A 21,374-nucleotide genomic window follows, 5' to 3' on the forward strand; every position below is an offset into this window, starting at 1 on the left:
TGCAAATCAAAACTTCACTGAGATACCATCTCACCCCAGTTAGGATGGCTAAAACCCAAAAGACTCTGAACGATAATTGCTGGCGAGGTTGTGGAGAAAAAGGAACTCTCATACATTGTCGGTGGGACTGCAAAATGGTGCAGCCTCTATGGAAAATGGTATGGAGGTTCCTCAACCAATTGCAGATAGATCTGCCATATGGCCCAGCTGGGAATATACCCAGAGCAATGGAAGGTATACCTGTTCCCCAATGTTCATCGCAGCACTCTTTACAATAGCCAAGAGTTGGAACCAGCCCAAATGTCCATCATCGGATGAGTGGATACGGAAATTGTGGTATATCTACACAATGGAATACTACTCCGCTATATAAAAGAATGAAATACTGCCATTTGCAATGACATGGATGGACCTAGAGAGATGGATATTAAGTGAAACAAGTCAGGCACAGAAAGAGAAATACTACATGTTCTCACTTATTGGTGGGAGCTAAAAATAAATAAATAAATTCACACACACACACACACACACACAAACCGGGTGGGGGGGAGAGAAGACATAACAACTACAGTTCCTTGAAGTTGATACGACAAGCAAACAGAAAGGACATTGTTGGGTGGGAGGGAGGAGAAGGAGGAGGGAGGGAGGTTTTGGTACTGGGCCACAATAATTTACCACATTGTATATCGACAAAATAAACTTATTTAAAAAAAAAAAATGAATATGCAATACATTCCAAGAAGTTTTTTCTTACATAATGTAGATCTAACCAAGTACCAAAGCAACAATGTAGCACATGTAAAACAACAGTAGTATCTTATGGTTTAAATGTCAAGGTAAGTAGTTCAGCCCACTTATGCTAAAGAGAATTTATCTCTGTCACTCTCTGAAAAAGATAAAATCTCACAATAAAATACAACATGGGACTCAAAAATGTTTGTACACCCAATTTCCACTGTGTTGAGTACACTCCTAAAAATTACTTACAAAGTTTGTACCTTAAAGATGTAACAGATTTAAGCCTCAAGTCTTTAAAGTGTATTAGGAACAGAAAAGAACTATTCTCAATGCAGTAGAGTATGTTAGTACTTTAGGATGCCAACATTCTCCCACAACCTAATCATGTGCTTTCACCAAAGCCATGGTACATATTCAATACTTTTTGTAAAGTACTTTGTGACTTTAAATATGTTTTATGTGCATGTGGCTTGATGACAGAGGTAGTAACGGGTAAAATAATCTAAAGCATAATTGGTCACTGGCAGCAAAAGAACTGCAAAACCTGACTCAATGTTTCCAAAGAAAAAAGACAAGGTTAATCTTTTTTTTTTTTTTTTACTTTTAATATTGAACCTATTAGCCACCACAGCGCTTGGCACATGATAGGTGCTCAGTAAATATTTTTGGAGTGAATGAGCCTTAGCTCCCCTTTCATAATGAAAGCATTCATCATTTGTTATATGAACTGGAGGGGGAAAAAAGAGAAGGTGTTATATAAGATTATGGAAATTTCCTATAATCTTATCAACAAAAATCTGTTACATAATCTTCTTACAGCAATAATATTAAAATTGCATTTTTCTACTTTACATACTTAAAAACATAAACATAAGTCAGTTTTATTTCAGAAATATGACATTTCCTTTATTTAGTCAATAATATTTACTGAACACCAACTATGCCCCAGTGTTCTACGCACTTGAGATATCTCAGTAAACAAAACAGAACAATCTCTGCCTTTGCAGACACTCATTCTCCTAGATATATTTAGAAACTAAGTGATAAGAAAAAAAAAAAAAATGGGAGGAGGGCATTTATAGAACACCTACTGTGTGTTAGGTACAGGTCCACAATCCCATATCCATGTTCCAATATCCATAAAGCTCTGAAAAACGAAAGTTATTCTATAACTAATCTGACTGCAAAAAATCTGTCTTGAATTCTTTTAGAGGCAAAATCTGACCTGCAGAAATGTGAAGCTACTAACTATAGAGTCTTCATTTATCCCATTTAAATTGAAATATTTGTATGTTTTGCTGTAGAAATGTTACGATTTGGTTATGGGCTGCTGCCCCAGATCCTGCTAAGATGTTATATAATGAATAATATATTCTCTTTATTACCTTTCTAAAATATGAAGAATTTTGAATTCCAAAGCATAGTCCCTATATTGTCCCAAAGATTTCACATAGAGAATTATAGAATTTTATTATGCTTATTCATTTACATAAACTACCTCATTACTCCTCATTGGGTAGATATTATTACTACTTAACCAATGAGGAAATCAAAGCTTTGAATGGTTAAGTAAATTTCCTAAAGTCACATAACCAAGTAACAGATGGGAATCAGGGATATTTCTTCAACAAAATTTACCTACCATCTACTTTCTGCTTTGCATGGATTTGAATGCTACAGAGGTGAATAAAACAGTCAAAAAATTCAAAAATCCCTAATCATATTAAATTTACAATTGGGAGAGGGATAAGCAATAAAAAAATATATAAGTAAAATGTAAAGTACATCATATGATGATAAATATTTGGAGAAAAATGAAGTGGTAGAGGGGAATAGAGAATGGAAGGGAAGGCCTGCTATTTTAGAGTAATCAGGAAAGGCCTCACAAGTAATGATTCAAACTTCAGTTGGTCTGCCTTGAAAATCTTGCTGTCTCAGAATGAACGGAGAAGAAAAGGAGCCCCTTCAGATTCCAAAGTGACCATTCTGTCCCTTTTTATCTCCTTCTTATAATCAGTATTTATGCAGACTCTTTCCTAGATATTTGCAAATGATTTTGGCACCCAGATGCTCCTCTGCTTCTCTTCTTGCTCAGCTAGTTTCTATAATTTCTTCAGACCTCTGTTTAGCTGTTCCTTTTCCCTGGAATCCAAATTCATCAAGACTATGTTTGGTGCTCCTGTTATATGTTCCCAAAGCCCTCTGAACTTAGCCTTACCCCAACAATTACCACAATGTATTGCAGTTGCCTGTTTATGTGTCTGACTACTCTTCTAGAATTTAGGCTCTTTGAAGGCAGGGATTATGTCTCAATCACCATATGTGTTGAATGAATGGATGGACAGATGGAGAGACAAACAGATGAACAAATGGATACATGGACAATTGTTTCAATTTGAGGACAGAAATGGTAGGAATTTAAAAAGTCATGTTCAGCTCAAAGGTGCTGAATGCTATAATGAAAATGCAGCTGGCACCAAAAATCAGTTTGGAATAGAGGAGAACCAATTTATAGAAGTGAAGCAGACTGTGAGACAAGGAGTAGAGCTAAGAATATGACAGACACTAACTGAATGCAGAAAACGTAGTAATAAACTAAGCACTGAACAATCCTAAAGCCATTACTATTTGGTTTGAATGCATAAGATGTTTAATTATGTTCCAGATTAACCTTCTAAAATTGTTTTGTTGATATTTCCTGAGTACAAAAGCTGGGCAAAAGAAGTCCAGGAGAGGGTTGTGGGACAGTGCAGGGAAGATGGAGACTAGAATTCACAAGGCTCTAGATATGGGTCATAAAGGTATAAATAGCCACAGTGAGAAAAAAGCCAAGATAGGAAAACTAATTACTTCACTAATTCTTAGCTGTATACAGCTCTACCATATCTTCCCTGCACTGAATTTTTCATGATATATTAGAGGAGAAATTCTTGAGAAGCCAGCAAAGAGGTATAAAGTCATAATCACCAATGGACAGACTGAAGACTATATATTTCAAGTAATGCTCCAAATACACTCATTCACCTAATTTTTTACACCCAAATGAGAAATTACCATTCACATATATACTTTAATTCATACTGTTATCATGCTCCTTTTCACCTGCTATGTGTTAGTTACACTTTTTACAATCTGCTCCTTCCTCAAAGATTCAAATGTTCTTCAGCCTTACCAAAGAAAAGAAAGAAAGAAAGAGAAGAAAAGAAATTCAAAAGGATAACCCATTACCTATCTTGGAAGAAAATATTGTGCGACAAGGCCAAAAAGATCTGTCTGGAGCTCAATAATGGGAAAAGAATGTCTGGCCCAGCTTTTATATCTTCTTTTAAGTGCATGAAAACATAATGGGTGGGACAGAAGGGTCATCTTTCAATTCGCTTTTTTTCATGTGCTATAGCTGATTATTAAAATAGACTCCAAATTTAGTCAGTGTTTAAGTAAATACTAATTTATTACTGAGACAAAGAATTATTTATTTTATAAGTTTAGCAAAATGATTTACTTTCTTTTTATTTAAAGAACTGGAACTTAAATCAAATCTTAAATTCAAATCCCCATAATTAAAATGTCTCAACAGATGTAAAAAGTGTTCCTAGTTGTAAATATAATGATATCCCAGCTAATGATTTCATGTTGATACTATAAATTTTTAAATATAAGATGATCTTTTACTGATTGTATATTAAAAACTTCTACAATTTTTTCTCAATTATTTTTCAATATATTTCAACCTAAAGACAACAAACAGTGCTTAGTTTCACAGAATATTAGTTTACAAAGTTACACACGTTTTCTTTAGTCTTACTCTAAGCTAGCTCTTACTTATGCAATGGATGCAGTATTATTGCATGGCTTCTCCCTATTGAGCCAAATTGTCACTGAGCAATTTGTTTGCATAATCGTGCTAACCAACAAGATAACATGGCTTTCTTCAGAAAAATCCCCTGTGTATAGGTTAAACAAAACACAAAAACAAAGAGCATGTAAGTGTTCTGTTGTATCTGTTCCCTCACTAAAGCAACACTTATACAATGATCAAGCGTTACCTGATTCAGCTAAGCAACTCATAAGGTACTGACTGAAGTATTCTGAATAACTTAGGTATTTAGTCCCAGTCATATTTAGTCCCCAAAAGAAAAAAAAATACATTTATTTAATTAAAAAAGTATAATTACTGACCAGAGAATCACCCTCTAATATGTGTATACTACTAAGCTAATTCTTTTGCCCATTAAGAATTCAGTCTCAATGTGGCTGGGTCCTCATGCTAAGTCAGCAATCTTTCCATTCCCTTTGCTTCTCTTCTCTGCAAATATTCCATATTTTACCACTCTCCTCAAGCTCTGACCTCCTCTTTTTTCCTCCAACTCGCTAAAGACAACCTCATCTCCAGTTTCGTGGAGAAAATAGAAACCAACATGTAGAATGTCCTTTAACCTTTCATGTTTCCAACTGTCTGATTCTGGCCACACACAAAGTGTAACTATACCCATCAGCATTTTTCATTCTTCCCTTCTCATTGACTACTGGGCTTTGGAGAAACACACACACACACACACACACACACACACACACGCACGCACATGCACACGCAAAGAGATATCGCTGCTCTTCCTTCCTTATTTCTACCACACCTTTGGCTACTCCTCTTTTCTTTCAAGGCTAGGGCAGAGGAAATGAAGAAATAAATATTTAAAAAAACCAAAAAAACTCATCAGATTTAGGAGATTCCTATTCTCTGAAACTTTCAACTATAGTTTTTTAGTGAAACTTTCAAATATACAGGTGATTCTAAAAAAAAAAACCTCACATATTATAGAATTAACTTTATTTTGGGTCCTTCACTGAGAATATGTTCTCCCTGCATAAAGTAATCCCTACAAGAAAATACAATTTGTTTTAGGATGTGGTTTCCAGGACCGTGTTTCACCACACTGCTTAAAGCTTTTTCTGAAATTAATTTTTCTGAAAGCTTTAAGCAAGTCTCTCAGTTATTTACTTATCTCACTTATTCAACCACCTCTGATGCAGTACTACAATTATAAAAGTGGTTAGCAGCATTATTTATATTCTAATAGTACTTCACTACCATTCATGCTGATCAAATACCCTTTATCATGGCTTTACCATGATTAGGGAATCTCTTTTTCTTTTTGTGATCATACTCAGATAAAATATTACAATCAAGTTTTCACATTTAAATATATAGAGAAAAAAAGCAAAATATAAATATATTGATATTTGTTTTAAAAATTAAAATATAATAACAAATCACTTTCCTTAATAAATAAAACCTGTGTCTCAAAATATATTTCAAGTTATGGTAACTAAAAAAAGTGAGAATGGAGGAAAAAAGGGTGGAAAAAGAAAAAATATTAGATTAAAAGAGAAACAGACAAGAAAGGGCAAAATAGAGACAGACTTAATCTAACTAGTTTTAACTATTCCTCACTTGAGTTAGTTCACTATACTATAATTCACTCTCCATGAGAATTATCTGTTTAATCAGTGCTCAGAGTTCTTCATCCTTAAACTTCACTTTCCCTAGGAGAGCAACATCAATACAACATCAATACAGCTTCCTTAAGCTACAGCAGGAAACAAAAGTCTCCTCTAGTATTTCATACCCAGAATTTAGTTTTATTTCCAGAAAACTTTTTCTTATTTATAAAATTAGTAAAACCAGATCCTGAAAACCGAGTTCATAATTTTTCAACTCTACCTAATTCTTCTGTTTTCAGTAGAAGTGTATCATGAGGTAAAACTAAAACACAGAAACGGAATAATCAGAGTAAGAAAAATATTAAAAGGAAATGACACTATGGTGTCTGCATATATGTAAATACAGCCTTCTAAAAATAATATAAATTTTAAAAAAATTATCCTTTATTACTACAGTAGGGAATTGAAAATGCTACTGCTGTCACACTCAATTTTCCTCTCATATGAAATTCTTCCACCACATCTACATGTAAGACAAAACAATTCTTCACCCTCTTTCAATATTGCTATCTAAATAATGTATTGTGTCAAAAAACTGAAATAATTTTTCATTAAAAAAATTCTTTGTAAGAAGCTTTGTGACAAAGTTACTTTAAAAGACAGAACGTCCCATGAAGTTGGTATTTTACAGACTGATTTTATAAAAAATATGAAGCAATAGACCCAAAGTTCAATTCCTTCATATCTGTTCTTCTATTAAATTATATTTCAAACATTTTTTAGGTGTTGTAACATCAAAAAATTGCATTAATATCAATTATAACTGAGATATAAATCATATTTATTCCTACCTGAGAACTCCATCTACTTGGTCTTTGGTATAGCCTTTTCCACTTTCACCACTACCAGATGTGCTGTCCTTTGTGCAATTAGGCTTGCTTTGATCACCACTACCTGATGGTTTTCGGCAACGAGGGCCATTTCCAGCCGTGCTTCCATTTTTCATAATTATTTCCAATAGTGCTGTAGGAAGATAAAGTATACTGTGCCTGTTTACATCAAGGTACATACACAAGACCTTCAGAAGAATGTTATAAAGCAGACAAATCACAATCTGTTCTCCAAAAACGTTCACCATAGGGTCTATAGCCAGCACTCCCTATATACTTAACTAAAATACTAATCACCATTTAGGAGGATGTTAAACTCAAAGCTAATAAAATTAAAAATTGCTATCATTCAATTTTGACATATTTTATTTGTCATATCATAGTGAAACTGCAGAATATCAACAACAACAAAAAGTGATAGCCTTTAAAGTAGCCAATGAGGTCATCCACAAAGAAACAGAAATTAGAGTTTCTGTTTATTTCTCACAATGGCAGCCAAAAGATATTAGAATATTATCCACAAAATGCTCAGGAAAAAAACTGTCAATGTAAGTTCTGCACACTAATATTCCAGAAAGTGTACAACATAAAAACATTTCAAACATAAAAACTGAGAAAATTTACCATTAAAAGACTTTCGGTAGAGGATACTGTAATATATGTATTTTAGAAGAAAAATGTTTTCAGATAGGCTGAGATGCAAAAAGGAATAGTGAGCAAATATTCTGGTATATGTGTGAGTAAATATAAACACTGAGTGTGAACAACAACAGTAGTTATGTCTAGGATTTGCTGTAAAATAATCTGGAGAGAAGAGACATAAAAGTTGGGTTAGAGAGAATGTATGAAATAAGGTTAGCCATATATATTCATAACGGCTAAACACAGGTGGGTAATAGAATTGATTATACAATTTTCTTTTCTTTTATGTATGCTTGAAACTTACCATAATAATTTTTTCCTGAGTTTTAAGTTTTAACAAAATTAGAAGGAAAAAAACAGAGAAATCGACCATCTTGGTAGAAACTCTTAACATATTTCAATCAACAACTGACATAAAGTAGATTTAAAAAAAATTATTAAAGGGCCGACCCCTTGGCTCACTTGGGAGAGTGTGGCGCTGGGAGCACAGAGGCACTCCCGCCGCGGGTTTGGATCCTATATAGGGATGGCCGGTGCACTCACTGGCTGAGCGTGGTGCGGGCAACACCTAGCCAAGGGTTGCAATCCCCTTACCGGTCACAAAAAAACAAAACAAAACAAAAAACACAAAACATTCTTATATATAACAACAAAAGCATAAGTGACAAAGAAAAAATAAAGTGGACTTAAAATTAAAAACTTGTACATCAAAGGCTATCAATCAAGAGTGAAAAAGACAACCCACAAAATGGTAGAAAATATTTACAAATCACATATCTGATAAAAGAAATGTATCCAGATATATAAAGAATTCTTACAATGCAATAATAAAAAGACCAAAAACCCAATTTAAAAAAAATGGGCAAAGTAACTGAATAGATATTTCTCCAAAACAGAAACACAAATGGCCAATAAGCACATAATAAAGTTGCTCAACATTATTAGCCATTAGGGAAGTAAGAATCAAAACTACAAGATACCACTTCACACCCACTAGGATGGCTATAATCAAAAAGACAGACAATAGCAAGTATAGGCAAGGATGTGAAGAAATTGGAACTCTAATACACTTCTGCTGGGAATGTAAAATGGTGCAGATGCTTAGAAAAATCACCTGGTAGTTTTTTAAAATTAAACATATAGTTACCTTTTGACTCAACAATCCCATTCCTAGGTATATATACACAAGAGAAATGAAAACACATATCTACATGAAAACTGATTCACAAATGTTCATAGCAACATTATTTATATTGCCAAAAAAGTGGAAACGAACAAGTGTACATCAACCGATGAATGATAAATAAAATGTGATATATCCAGACAATGGGATATTATTTGAAAATAAAAAGAAATGAAGTACTGATGATATACGCTAAACATGGATAAACCTTGAAAACACTATGATTTGCAAAAGAAGCCAGTCATAAATGACTACATACTGTATGATTCCATTTATATGAAATGTACAGAATAGGCCAATTTACAGAGACAGAAAGTAGATCAGTCATTGCCAAGGAGGGGGAGGGGAATGAAATTAGGGAGAAAAGAGGAGTGACTGCTAATGCGTATGGGGTTTCCATTTGAGGTGAGGAAATGTTCTAAAATTGATTGTTGTAATGGCTGCACAACTCTGTGAATATACTAAAAAACCCACTGAATGGTTAAATGAGTGAATTGTATGGTATGGGAATTATATCTCAATAAAGCTATTACATATATATTTTAAAAATCCCAACAGTGCTGTAGGCAAATTTGCAAACATATAGATATTTAGTATTTATGTCTTATTTATACAGGTTTTCTTTCCACCATACTTTTCCCTGTCTAATGCATTTCAAAGGTCATGAAAGACATAAGACATTTAGTTTATACAACAATCTAGTCATAGATGGTACTCAATTAGATAGCAATCTATTAGCTATAAACAATAGAAATATATATTATACAGTCAATATTTAACTGTAGTTTAGTCTGTATTTAATGCAATCACAATGGAAACCAGCATGGTCTAGGAGGTAGTGGTTCACAACATTTAAACATGAAAAATTTTGTGATAATTCTGGGAAGAAGGCTGTAACAGCAGCTTAAAATTAAGTCTCTCCAAATTCCCTCATAAAATTAGACAGAGCAATTAAATAGCAAAATCAAAACTTCAGCACAACATCCCAAAATATAAGAAGGTGGAAATAAACCACCAACAGCTACAAGATCTGCATGAGTATTAGCATCTACTGGGAAGTAGCAGAGGGTAGTAATAGGGCATTTGCTAGCCCACAGAAGACAAGAATCCCCAAATAACCAATAGGGACTCTATACAGCATGGCAGGCAAAACTGAGAAAAGTGTCTAAAAAGGAACGGGTTTTGTCCACCACAATATTGCATGGGTGCAAGGGTCCAGAATAAAGCCTTAAGGACATAGAACACTCTAGTTGCTACAAATTCTCACAACTAATAAATTACAGCTCTCTTCCAGAACAAAGCCATACCAAGGAAACACTGCAGAGGACAAGACCCAAAATGAAGAGGACAGCAATAACAGAAAGAAAAGGAAAAAAAAAAGAAAAAAAATAAGAGAAACTCCAGATAAAACATGGTAAAGGAGAAAGGAGTGAGAATATCTCATAAAGCAAGGTAACGTATTTTTAAACATTACACAAAAACAGGAGAAGGATCTCTGTATATTTAGAAAGGAAAGACTAACTAAACTAACATCATATAAAAATGAGTAAAAAAAAATGACAATTTAAATCTGATACAAAGTTATTATAAGAAAAAAGAATAAATATAAAATAAATCTCTGAAAACAATGAATGCATTCTACAAAGAATCACCTACAAAACAGATGAACACTATAACCTACTATTTCAAAACAAGCTGAAAAGACTTTTAAAAATAATACATGATATGAAAGAACAACATAAATCAGAATTACAACACCACAAGAAATTATCTATCCAGAATTTAGGCGATAAAACTCAGGAAAGAATAAGCAATGTAAGAAAAAATCAATTCAAAAAAGAAGACTACACTAGAAGAAACAAAGAGTTATAAACATAACAGATAATGCCTTAAGAGAAAGAAAACTTAAAAAGGAGGACAATTTTAAAAATTAAAAAAACCAAAAAGACAAAAGAAACCTGACAGAAAATAGAAATATTGAATATGGTTAAAGATCAAAAATATGTACAACAGGAGTCCTGCAGAAGAAAAAACAAGGAACTAGAACTAATATAACAGTAATTGGAGAAAATTTTTCTAATATAAAAACAAAAGTATCTGAAGGTTTATAATGAAAAGGCAAATCACATACTTAAGAATACTGACCAAGAATAACCACAAGCAAGACATATCCTAGAAAATTAACTGGGTATCCAGGCAAAAAGATCAAATTACTTATAATGGAAAAAATTTAGATTGTCATCAGACTTTGCTCATCAGCAGTACTTCCACAAAAGAATGGAGTAACATATTTAGATACCCAAGGAAAGAAAACATGAGCCAAGGACTTTGTACCTATCAAACTACCTCTAAGCGGGAAGGCACAGATGAGCTATTTTCAGCATTCTAGAATTTAGGAAGCAAAGTTCCCACTACCCCTTCCTGGGAATCTACTAGAAAACAAGCTTCAAAAATCCAAAATAATTACATATATAGTAACATAAGGACTGGTAGCAAGCATTAAATGTATAGTTATTTACAGAACTAAGACTAAATGATGGTTAAGAAAGAGAGCATATAGGATGCAGTGGTGGTAGGTTCTGACACTGTAGATATGGTTCAAATATTTTTAAACTGGTGGGCTTCCTCTGTCCTTCCCTTTAACAGAAAATAAAATAAAATTATTGGATTTATTCCCTTCCCTCCCCTTTGTTTTGGCAGCTGGGGCTGGCAGGACCAATAAAGCCTGGACCAAGGAGACATACTGGGACCAAGGAGGCAGTCATAGCCAAAACCATCGCTGAGCTTGACAGGGCCCGCACCAAAGGGGTCAAATAAGCAACATATTACATACAAGGGAAAATGAACACATAAGTAGGAGCCACGTTTCTCACTGTCAGAAAATAGAATGATAAATATGGAAATGGAGAAGTCTAGAATGAACCCTGTGATACTGGACTAAAAATGGAGATGCGTGAATATATATGTGTGTGTGTGTCTCTCTCACAGATATCAAAATTAATACAGATCAAATTACTATGATATATGTATGCCCACATACAAATATATATAACACGCATATACATACATGCATTCATTCATACATATATTTCCTAGCTCTATCCAGTGAGAGGACTAGAAGCAATGACACCTCTGTAGCAATGAGTAGCTAATGTTTATATCTAGTTTCTAAATTTTCCTCATTGTCTACTAAAAGAAATCAGGGCTTCCTGGAGAAACAGCTGATTCCCAGGACAGAAAAAGTAAAATGTAAGCCTAAAAGAATTTTTGTGCCAGAAAGTAAGGAAATTCAAAGCATGATGAGGACATGTCAAAAAGACACAGAAGCCAGCTTGAAGGGGCACACTCACTGACTAAATCTGAGCACCAAAATAAATAACAATAATGACGGGTTATTGTTGAATCTGTGAATCCATAAAGATAAATAAGGTTAAATGACAACTAATAAATGTAGAACGAATGATGGAATTAGAAAACCATCATTTGGCAACCAACAGAAATTTAGTCAGGAAAGAATCATCAATGGATGCTACAAGGAGATGATGTAAGATTGTTGAAGAACAAGACATTTACACAGTTCAAAGTATTTCCTTACAAAATATTTATTAATTACAAGGGGAAAGAATAACTTCAAAGTGGAGAAACCTAGCAATCAGCAACTTAACTATCAAAATAACCTCATAAGTAAAGAACCAAGTCAACATCAAGCATCTCTTGATATGTTATAGTAAGAACACAACATCATTTCTATGGTATTCCTGCCCAAAAATTCATATGAGGAAGTATCAGTCAAACCCAAATTGAGGAAAATTCTACAAAATAACTGGCCTATACTCATCAAAAATGTAACACCAAGAAAAAAAGATGGTAATCTGAAGAATAAAACATCATGCCAAATAAATGAACACGTATGTGCCTTTTTTGCCATAAGGGACATCATTGAGAAAATTAGAAGAATTTGAAAAAGGTGCATGTATTAATTTCATAAATTTGATGGTTATACTGTGGTTATAAAAGAGAGTGTCTTTGTCTTAGAAAATATTCACTGAATTACTTAGGGGTAATGGAACATCATGTCTACAACTACTCTTAATTGGTTCAGAAAAATAACAATAAAAAAGAACAAATTGTGTATGTGTGTGTAGAGAGAGAGAGAAAGAGAGAGGCAGCAGCAATGGAGAGAGAAAGGGCATGATAAAGCAAATGTAGCAAAATTTTAGCAAATAGGAAGCCTGAGTGAAATGCAAATAGGAGTTTGTATTATTATTTGTATTAACTTTGTGTTATTTTGTATTTGGATTAGTTTGTATTATTCTTGCAACTTTTCTATAAATTTGAAATTACTTCAAAAATTTTTTAAAAATTAAAACGGGATGAGAATGGAGAGATAATATGCAAAGAAATTTAACTGTTTTCAATAATTATACTTGTGGGATATTAGTGATAATATCACTCTCAACCTACTATGTACACTATGTAGCATAAAGCAAATAAGTAATGATATATTCTATAATTTCCCATGTCTTTGAGAACCAGGATTACTACTGAGGAAAAAGGAGATAGAAATATAAGCTAGAAAAGTTTAAGTAAAAACTCTGAAGTGATTAATTTGAATTGGAAATAACAGCATAAACTCATACACTATTTTTCTTTAAAAACACGAAGACAAAACCCACAACATCATAGCATATATTTCCTAGATCTGTGCATTGAAAAGGCCCAGAAACAATGAACAATCTAGTAGCCACAGCATCCTCAGTGCCGAGATTGTGATGCCGCAACACCATTTTCAACTAAAGAAATCAGGCTTATTAGAGATACAGTTGATTCTAGCTCTAGCAAAGGAAATGTACAAGAGAAGCCTGAAACACTCTTAGACCAAAGAGCAAAGTAACTATTAAAGACTATTAGAGGGCCGACCCGTGGCTCGCTCGGGAAAGTGCGGCGCTGGGACTGCCTCTGCCGCGGATTTGGATCCTATATAGGGATGGCCAGTGCGCGCTCACTGGCTGAGCGCAGTGCGGGCGACACCACACCAAGTGTTGCGATCCCCTTATTGGTCACAAAAACAAACAAACAAACAAACAAACAAACAAAAAGACTATTAGATGGGTCAGTGGAACTCAGAAACTAATATAAAGGGGTACCCACTGGCCAAGGACCTAAAAATAATGACAATTTGCTGCTTTTGGAAAATGAAAGGGAACCAGCTCCTTTTCTTGAAAACTGGTAAGAGCAATCAAGCATTTATTATGCTGTTCCTACATGAACTGTACCACTGCAGTTCATATCACTTTATAGAAGTATCACTTTATAGAACTATTTCAGCTAAAAAATGAAGAAATTACTTTTTAAAATTATGGAGCCAGATATGAAAATGGTTATATATGTTCAATATTTACAGGTGGCCACAAAGACCCTATATATGCTAGTTAGAAGTTGTCTGTACAATGTATTTCATTCTCCGCACAAATATGAAGATACTTCAAAAAGTTCATGAAAAAATAGAATTAAAAAATAATAAGTGAAATAAGTCAGGCACTGAAAGAGAAATAATGCATGTCTTCATTCCTAAGTGGGAGACAAACAGACCACAATAAAATGTTGTACTTTCAGAAGAGAAGAGATCTATAGTTAGTAGAGGTGGGGAAGAGGGGGAAGGGGTTAGGGAGTAATTGGGTAAGTGACACAAAGAATAACTACGTTTTGTCATGATGAATATGCTAATATTGATTTGATCATCACATACTGTACAAAAATACTGATAGTCAACTCTGTACCTCACAAATACGTGCAATCAATGTATAATCAATGATGTTTCAATTCAAAAAATAAATTAAAAAAAATAATATAAATCTTTCCGTAAACTTTTTTCTTTCCTTTTTTCATCGTAAAATTTAATTGTACATATTTGTGGGGTACAGTGTATTGTTTCAATACATACATATACTATACAATGATTCACAAGAGGTAGATAGCATGTACATCACCTGAACATCTATCTTTTCTTTGTGGTGATTATGGTCAAGATCTACTTTTCTAGCTATTTAGAAACATGCAATGTAAGATTATTAGCTCTAGTCAGCCTAGAACACCAGAACTTATTCTTCCTATCTACCTATAACTTTGAATCTATTAATCTACCCTCGGTAAATTCTCTCAGTGTTCTTCTAGACATCTCACATGTTGACAGCCAGATGTTGGATATTGCTAAAGCAAGACCATATAGTTTGCAGTGGACTGAATGCCCCCCCCCCGAAGTCACTGAAGTTTAATTCCTACTATAACTGTTGAGAGTGGGAAATCCTATCATGGTAATTGCAAGGTGGGGCCTTGAAGAGGTGATTAGATTCTGACGACCATGCCTACTGAATGGATTAATAATCGGGGTCATGAGTGTGATTCTGAGGGCGTTAAAAAGAGAGCACATGAGAGTCTCTCTCTCTCTGCTTTCACCATCTCACGACATGATACCCTGCATCACCACCAAAGACCACGCTCACCAGATCTGTTCCCTAGACTTTGGACTTTCCAGCCGCCCCAGCTGAAAGCAATAAATTTCATTTTCTTTATAAATCACCAGTTTCATGTATTTATGTCATAAGCAACAGAAATAAACTAATACATAATTGTTTCACATTTTAAGCAGTTATAGTACTGAAAATTCTCCTATAATTTCAAGCATGGGGATTCTGCCTAATAGTTGTGTGTATACAAGAGCTCACACTAAACCCTCTTTGGCTCCAGAGTAAAAATCTGGACAGGTTCCATTACATCTGGGCTTCAAGATCCAGATATATCATCTTAAAAATAGAATCAGCAAGGTTTTCTGTGTTATCACTGGAATCAATACCTTATAAATAAAAATCACTTATAAATCCCACACGATTAAAAAAAAAATCACTGTACTGTTTTGGTATATTTAATTCTAGTTACTCTCTAGTTAACTAGCTGTCTAGCTTTTTAGATATTTTAAAACAAAAAATAGAATAATCTACATATGTTTGTAGCTTTATTCAGTTGTTGATATATTGTAGATATTAATTGATAGCAATAAATATTGGTCTATGTCATCATTTTTAATAGATGCATAGTATATGAATACAATGCAGTTTATTAAATATATTCCCACTGGTGAAAAATTATACTCTTTCCAAATTTTTGCCATAGCGACAATACTTACACATACATTATTGAACACTTAGTCTGATTATGGAAAAGCTTCATTTGTGAACATATTAACACAGAAAGCCCTACAGCTATATAATTTTAATTTAGCTATAAATTTAACAAAAATCCTCTTTAGTGAAGGGAATAAAATTATAAAAACAGTCATCATTCCAAAAAATCCAGGTCTACAGATGCAAAAAGTACAAGGGTACTTCAAAAAGTTCATGGAAGAATTGTATTGAAAAATAATACAATCTTTCCATGAACTTTTGGAAGACCCCTCCTATATGCAAAACCATTAGGCATTATGAAGTAAAAAGGATAAGATTAAAATGCCTCCTGACCTCTAAGGCATTTTTAATCTAGGAGAGAGACAGCTATATACACAGACAATATAAGGAATGAATGAGACATTGCTGAAAAACTAAATGTTAACTAAGCATGGAATGAGTAGTTGAATCCAAATTGAGATAAATTAATTAAGCAATCATTTTGTGGTCAAATAAGTACTTAAGAAATGACAAAAAAGAGACAAACATTACCCTGTCAACTCCAAGGCACCACACAAGTTTTTTTTTGCCACAGTAATAACACATAACATTCTTACAGCACTTAAGATAAAAATACCCCCACAATAATCCTGTGAAAGTTACAAATGAGAAAGGAAAGAGGAATAACACTAACTGAATCATTATTATATACACCAGATAGTTCATCATTCCTCTAGAATGTAAGCTCCATGAGGACAAGGACTTTGTGTTATTATCCACTGAATCCCTACTTCCTAGAATATTGCCTGGTACAGAGAAATATGTTTTCAGTAAATATTTGTTGAATAAATAAATCTACATTTTTTAGATGAGAAAATTGAGAAACAGAAAGATTAAGCTATGTACCTAAGATCATGCCATTATTAAATTAAGGTTCAATTCCAAATGCAACTGTTCTTTTTCAATTGTAATGTCTGAGATAGTTTACCTAAAATTTGGAAATCATTTTGTAACACTTAACTTGGTGTTACAGAAAAAAGTGATCTGAATGTATAATGTGTACCCATCACTAAATTTTGATTAAGTTAGAAATAGAAACAATATAAAATCACCTTAAAAGGAATGGGTTGGATAATACTCCAGATGTATAATGACAGTTTAAGCAGCTTTATTTCACTATTTTAAGTGAGACAAAAGGGTACAGAACTTTGAATTTTTTATTAGATATACATTTTTAAATAACACAGCAAGAAAAAAAAAAGAAAGAAAAATCTACACACATCTCTCACATGAAAAAAATAAAAAGGAAACTTTTAATTGCTATTGTGCAGACAAATGCTGCAAGTATATATTATCCATTCATTATACTTACCCATTCATTAAAACAGATGCAGGCCTTTTCTGAAACAGTAGGTCATCATTTGATTCAAAGTACTGTGATGTTCTTAAAAAAAATAAAAATTCTTTTCTCTTAAAAAAAAATCTGTACTTCAAACTGTCTCCCAATTACTAGGAAACACTAAAGCATAAAAACAGCAATGTAAAGCATTAATACAGTGATACTATACTCCTCTGTGAAAGTCCACAACATAACAATAATTAAATAAATGTAATTTAGGAAACTAAGGGCCGACCCCGTGGCTCACTCGGGAGAGTGCAGTGCTGGAAGCGCAGCGGCGCTGGGAGTGCTGAGGCCGCGGGTTCAGATCCTATATGGGGATGGATGGCCGGTGCGCTCACTGGGGAAGACACCAAGCCGAGGGTTACAATCCCCTTACCCGTTGCAAAAAAGAAAAAAAAAAAAAAAAAAAAAAAAGAAACTAAAACGTAATTTACTTTCTACCTACTGCCATTATATTTCCAGAACATTTATATTTTCTATGTGGTAGCTACTCATATATATCAGTACTTTTAAACCTAAACTCATAGTATGAAAATATTTGAAAATATCTGTATAACTGAACTCATATAAAAGTCCACTGCATAAGTAAACTGTAAAAGAATATTTTAGCTCTTTGTGTCCCCTGAATTCTTAATTATTCCAATAAACACCTTGTGAAAATGTTTTATGTAAAATAAAATACACTTTTCTAAGTGTCTGCACATAACTTTACTTCAGCTCACATCAACCCTGTGATATCTTCATTTTACATATAACTAAAGAAGGCTTCAAGAAGCTAAGTAACTTGTCCTTGGTTACAAAAATGTCAGAGACAAAGTCTGTAACTGAACTAAGGTTTTTAGACTACACCACAATTATACCCTATCACTTTATTTGGTAATCACATACTGCCTTATAATACATTTGTACTACCAACTTCCTCTCATATTTTTAAATTTTTCCTACATTCATGTCTGATATCATTTACTGTCCCATATACTGATTCAAGTTGTTTGCATGATGGAAGCACACCAGACTGTGTAAGTTTGGACAAGTTTTAAGAATTCTCAGAGCTTCACACTTGTAAAATGGAGACTGAGCACCAAAATTAACTGAGTGCTTAGTTTTAAATGCTTTACATGTATTCACCCATTTAATCCTCACAACAGCACTATGAAATAGGTACACTGTCCCCATTTTACAGATGAAAAAGGCAAATGGCTAATAAGGAGATTTTCTAACTTGCCCAAGAATAAGGTTACAAGCTAGTAGGTGGAAAGCCAGGCTTCAAAAGCTAAGTTATTCTTTCTAGAGTGCCTACTCACTTAATGTTAAAACTGTTCCTCTAGGATTAGATACTGACTAAATAAAATCATGTCTCCATACAGGAGGGAAAATTCAAGAATAATTAATTCCTGGCAAAGATTTCCTGGATACGACAGCTAAAGCACATGCAACAAAACAAAAATAGATAAATGGGACTACACCAAACTTAAAAACTTCTGTGCATCAAATGACACAATCAACTGAGTGATAAGGCAACCTATGGAATAGAAGAAAATATCTTCAAATCAGACAACTAATAAGGGATTAATATCCAGATATATAAAGCACTCCTACATTTCAACAACAAAAACAACCTGATTTAAAAATGGGCAAAGGACTTGAATATACAGTTATCCAAAGATTATATACAAATGGCCAACAAATGTATGAAAAGATGCTTAACATCCCTAATCATTTGAGAAGTGCAAATGAAACCACAATGGGATAGCACCTCATATCCACTAGGATGGTTACTATCAAAACAAACAAACAAAAAACATAAAATAAGTGTCGGTGATGATGCTGAGAAACTAGAACCCTAGTACACTGTTCCTGGGAATGTAAAATAGTTCAGCCACTATGGAAAACAGTATAGTGGTTCCTCAAATATTAAAAATAGAATTGCCATATGATCCAGTATATACCCATACTTATGGGAATATATCTAAAAGAATGACAGCAGAATCCATGTTCAAATTAGCATTATTCACAACAGCCAAGAGGTGGAAGGAAGCCAAATGTCCATCAACAGATGAATGGATAAACAAAATGTGGTGTGTGTGTGTGTGTGTGTGTATATATATATATATATATACACGATGGAATATTATTCAGCATTTTTTTTTTAAAAGGAAATCCTGTCATATGCTACCACATGGATGAACACTGAGGACATTATGCTAAGTGAAATAAGCCAGCCACAAAAAGATAAATACTGTATAATTTCAAATATGAGGTGTCTAAAGTAGTCAAACTCGTAGAAACTGAAAATAGAGCAGTGGTTGCAGAAAAGAGGGAAAGGAGGAGCTGTTTAATTGATACAGTTTCAGCCTTATAAGATGAAAAAGTTCTGAAAATTCCTTGCAAAAAAATGTAAATATATACTTAACACTACTGAAGTGTACACTTAAAAATGGTTAAGATGGTAAATTTTATGTGTTTTTAACCACAGTTTTAAAAAGAATTATTAACACCCTTCTTTTCTTTCACTTTCTTTTCCTGTCTTCCCTGGTATAGTGGCAATGTAATGGAAAGGACAGAAAAGCAAAGAGCACAGGGGCTTCAATCTTTTTCTTCAATGAAGAAAAAGATTAAGAAAAAAATAATAAAATAAAACAAGTAAACTTACATTCTTATTAATTTATCAATAATTTTCTTCTTAAGCTGGAAATACTTTGAACCTCAAGTGAAACAGAATCCTATCAGCAAGACAATAAAATACAGGAGTTAAAGGCCTTTTGGAGTCTGAAGGCTCAGCTACTATTCTTATTTTGCCACTAATAGTGTGTGACCTTGGGTAAGATATTTTCATTCATTCATCCTCCATTCATTCATTCATTTATTAAAAAGTCTGTTGCCACATAGATAAACCTGGTCAAATGAATCCTGTAACTCTGCATAGGATTGTTCTGAGGGGTAAATGAAACAATTCTTTGAAAACACTAGGCACAACTGTTGGCACTTTATAGGTGCTCAATAAATGTTGGCTATAATTACTTTGAAGCCTACAGAGTAGGACAATGAACAAAGTGAATTCAACTAAAGTCCAGTACCCTATTTCTTAGAGATCTCCTTAATTTGTGGGTAATTATAGTGTTTTTAAATTAGATACCATTTAGCAAATCCTTACTGACTTTGATCATTCGTGCCAAATGTGTGCTCCTTTCTTCTAAAGGAACACTCTCTTCCAGGGAAAAGCAATGTCATCTCAGGTATTCGAAGATGTTTGAGAGAACTCAGAGATGGTGGAACCTGAGGTTAACCACTAGAGTTCCCTGTTCCTCTCATTTCATTGGGAGCCTAGGCCTTATTTGGGGGGTGAGGATAGAAAGGAAGTGGGCCAGCTAATCAAACACCCAGATATAAAGCCCGACTCTGATAGCACGGGACCAGACAAGTCTCCCGCTAGGAGAATGAGAGCTGGACACTGAGGAAAAGGGACCAGGGAGCCAGCAACTCTCGCCCGTCAGCTGAGCGCCGCTGTCCCGCAGGCAGGCTGCTCCAGAGTCTGGGCAGCCGATCCCGGGGCGGGCGTGTGTCGGGGGTGCTAGTCCCCGGGGCCGCGGCCGGGTAAGGCGGGCCGGGGGGCCCGCCGGCTCCCGAGAGGGGCGTGGTGGGGGTGGGCTACGTGGTGGTCTGGGGATGAGGGAGTGAAGGAAAAGCCGTGAGGTCTCACCGCGGGCCGAGGGCAGTGGGTAGAGCTTCTCGGCCTTCTGTAGGAAGCGCTGGGCCTTCTCGCGGTTGCCAGCGTTCAGGGCCTCCCGGGCGATCTCGACACATTTCTCCGCCTCATCCCGGTTCCCCTCCATGGCTTGCGCCTTCTTCGGTTTCCTCCGGCAGGGCAGCTACGATGGGCGGAAGCCGCCGCCGCAGAGGATGCGAAGCTGGCCGGG

General features: G+C 34.5%; 1 protein-coding gene across 2 annotated transcripts in view; it reads right to left on the reverse strand.

Moving 5' to 3' along the window:
- The window catches only part of DNAJB14 (DnaJ (Hsp40) homolog, subfamily B, member 14), a 43,310-nt gene extending 21,936 nt beyond the window's left edge, over window positions 1–21,374 (reverse strand). Inside the window, exons 1-2 of one of the 2 annotated variants that reach the window (XM_008585013.1) lie at window positions 21,158–21,374; window positions 7,032–7,203 (exon numbers count right to left, since the gene is read on the reverse strand). In XM_008585013.1, the coding sequence (XP_008583235.1) occupies window positions 7,032–7,203; window positions 21,158–21,290 (305 nt within the window). In that variant the 5' untranslated portion in view covers window positions 21,291–21,374. The remainder of the gene's footprint in view (window positions 1–7,031; window positions 7,204–21,157) is intronic. The other variant, XM_008585014.1, reaches the window with a different exon arrangement.

The sequence above is a fragment of the Galeopterus variegatus genome, unplaced genomic scaffold (genome assembly GCF_000696425.1).
Source record: "Galeopterus variegatus unplaced genomic scaffold, G_variegatus-3.0.2 Scaffold3422, whole genome shotgun sequence".
Classification (NCBI taxonomy): Eukaryota; Metazoa; Chordata; class Mammalia; order Dermoptera; family Cynocephalidae; genus Galeopterus; species Galeopterus variegatus.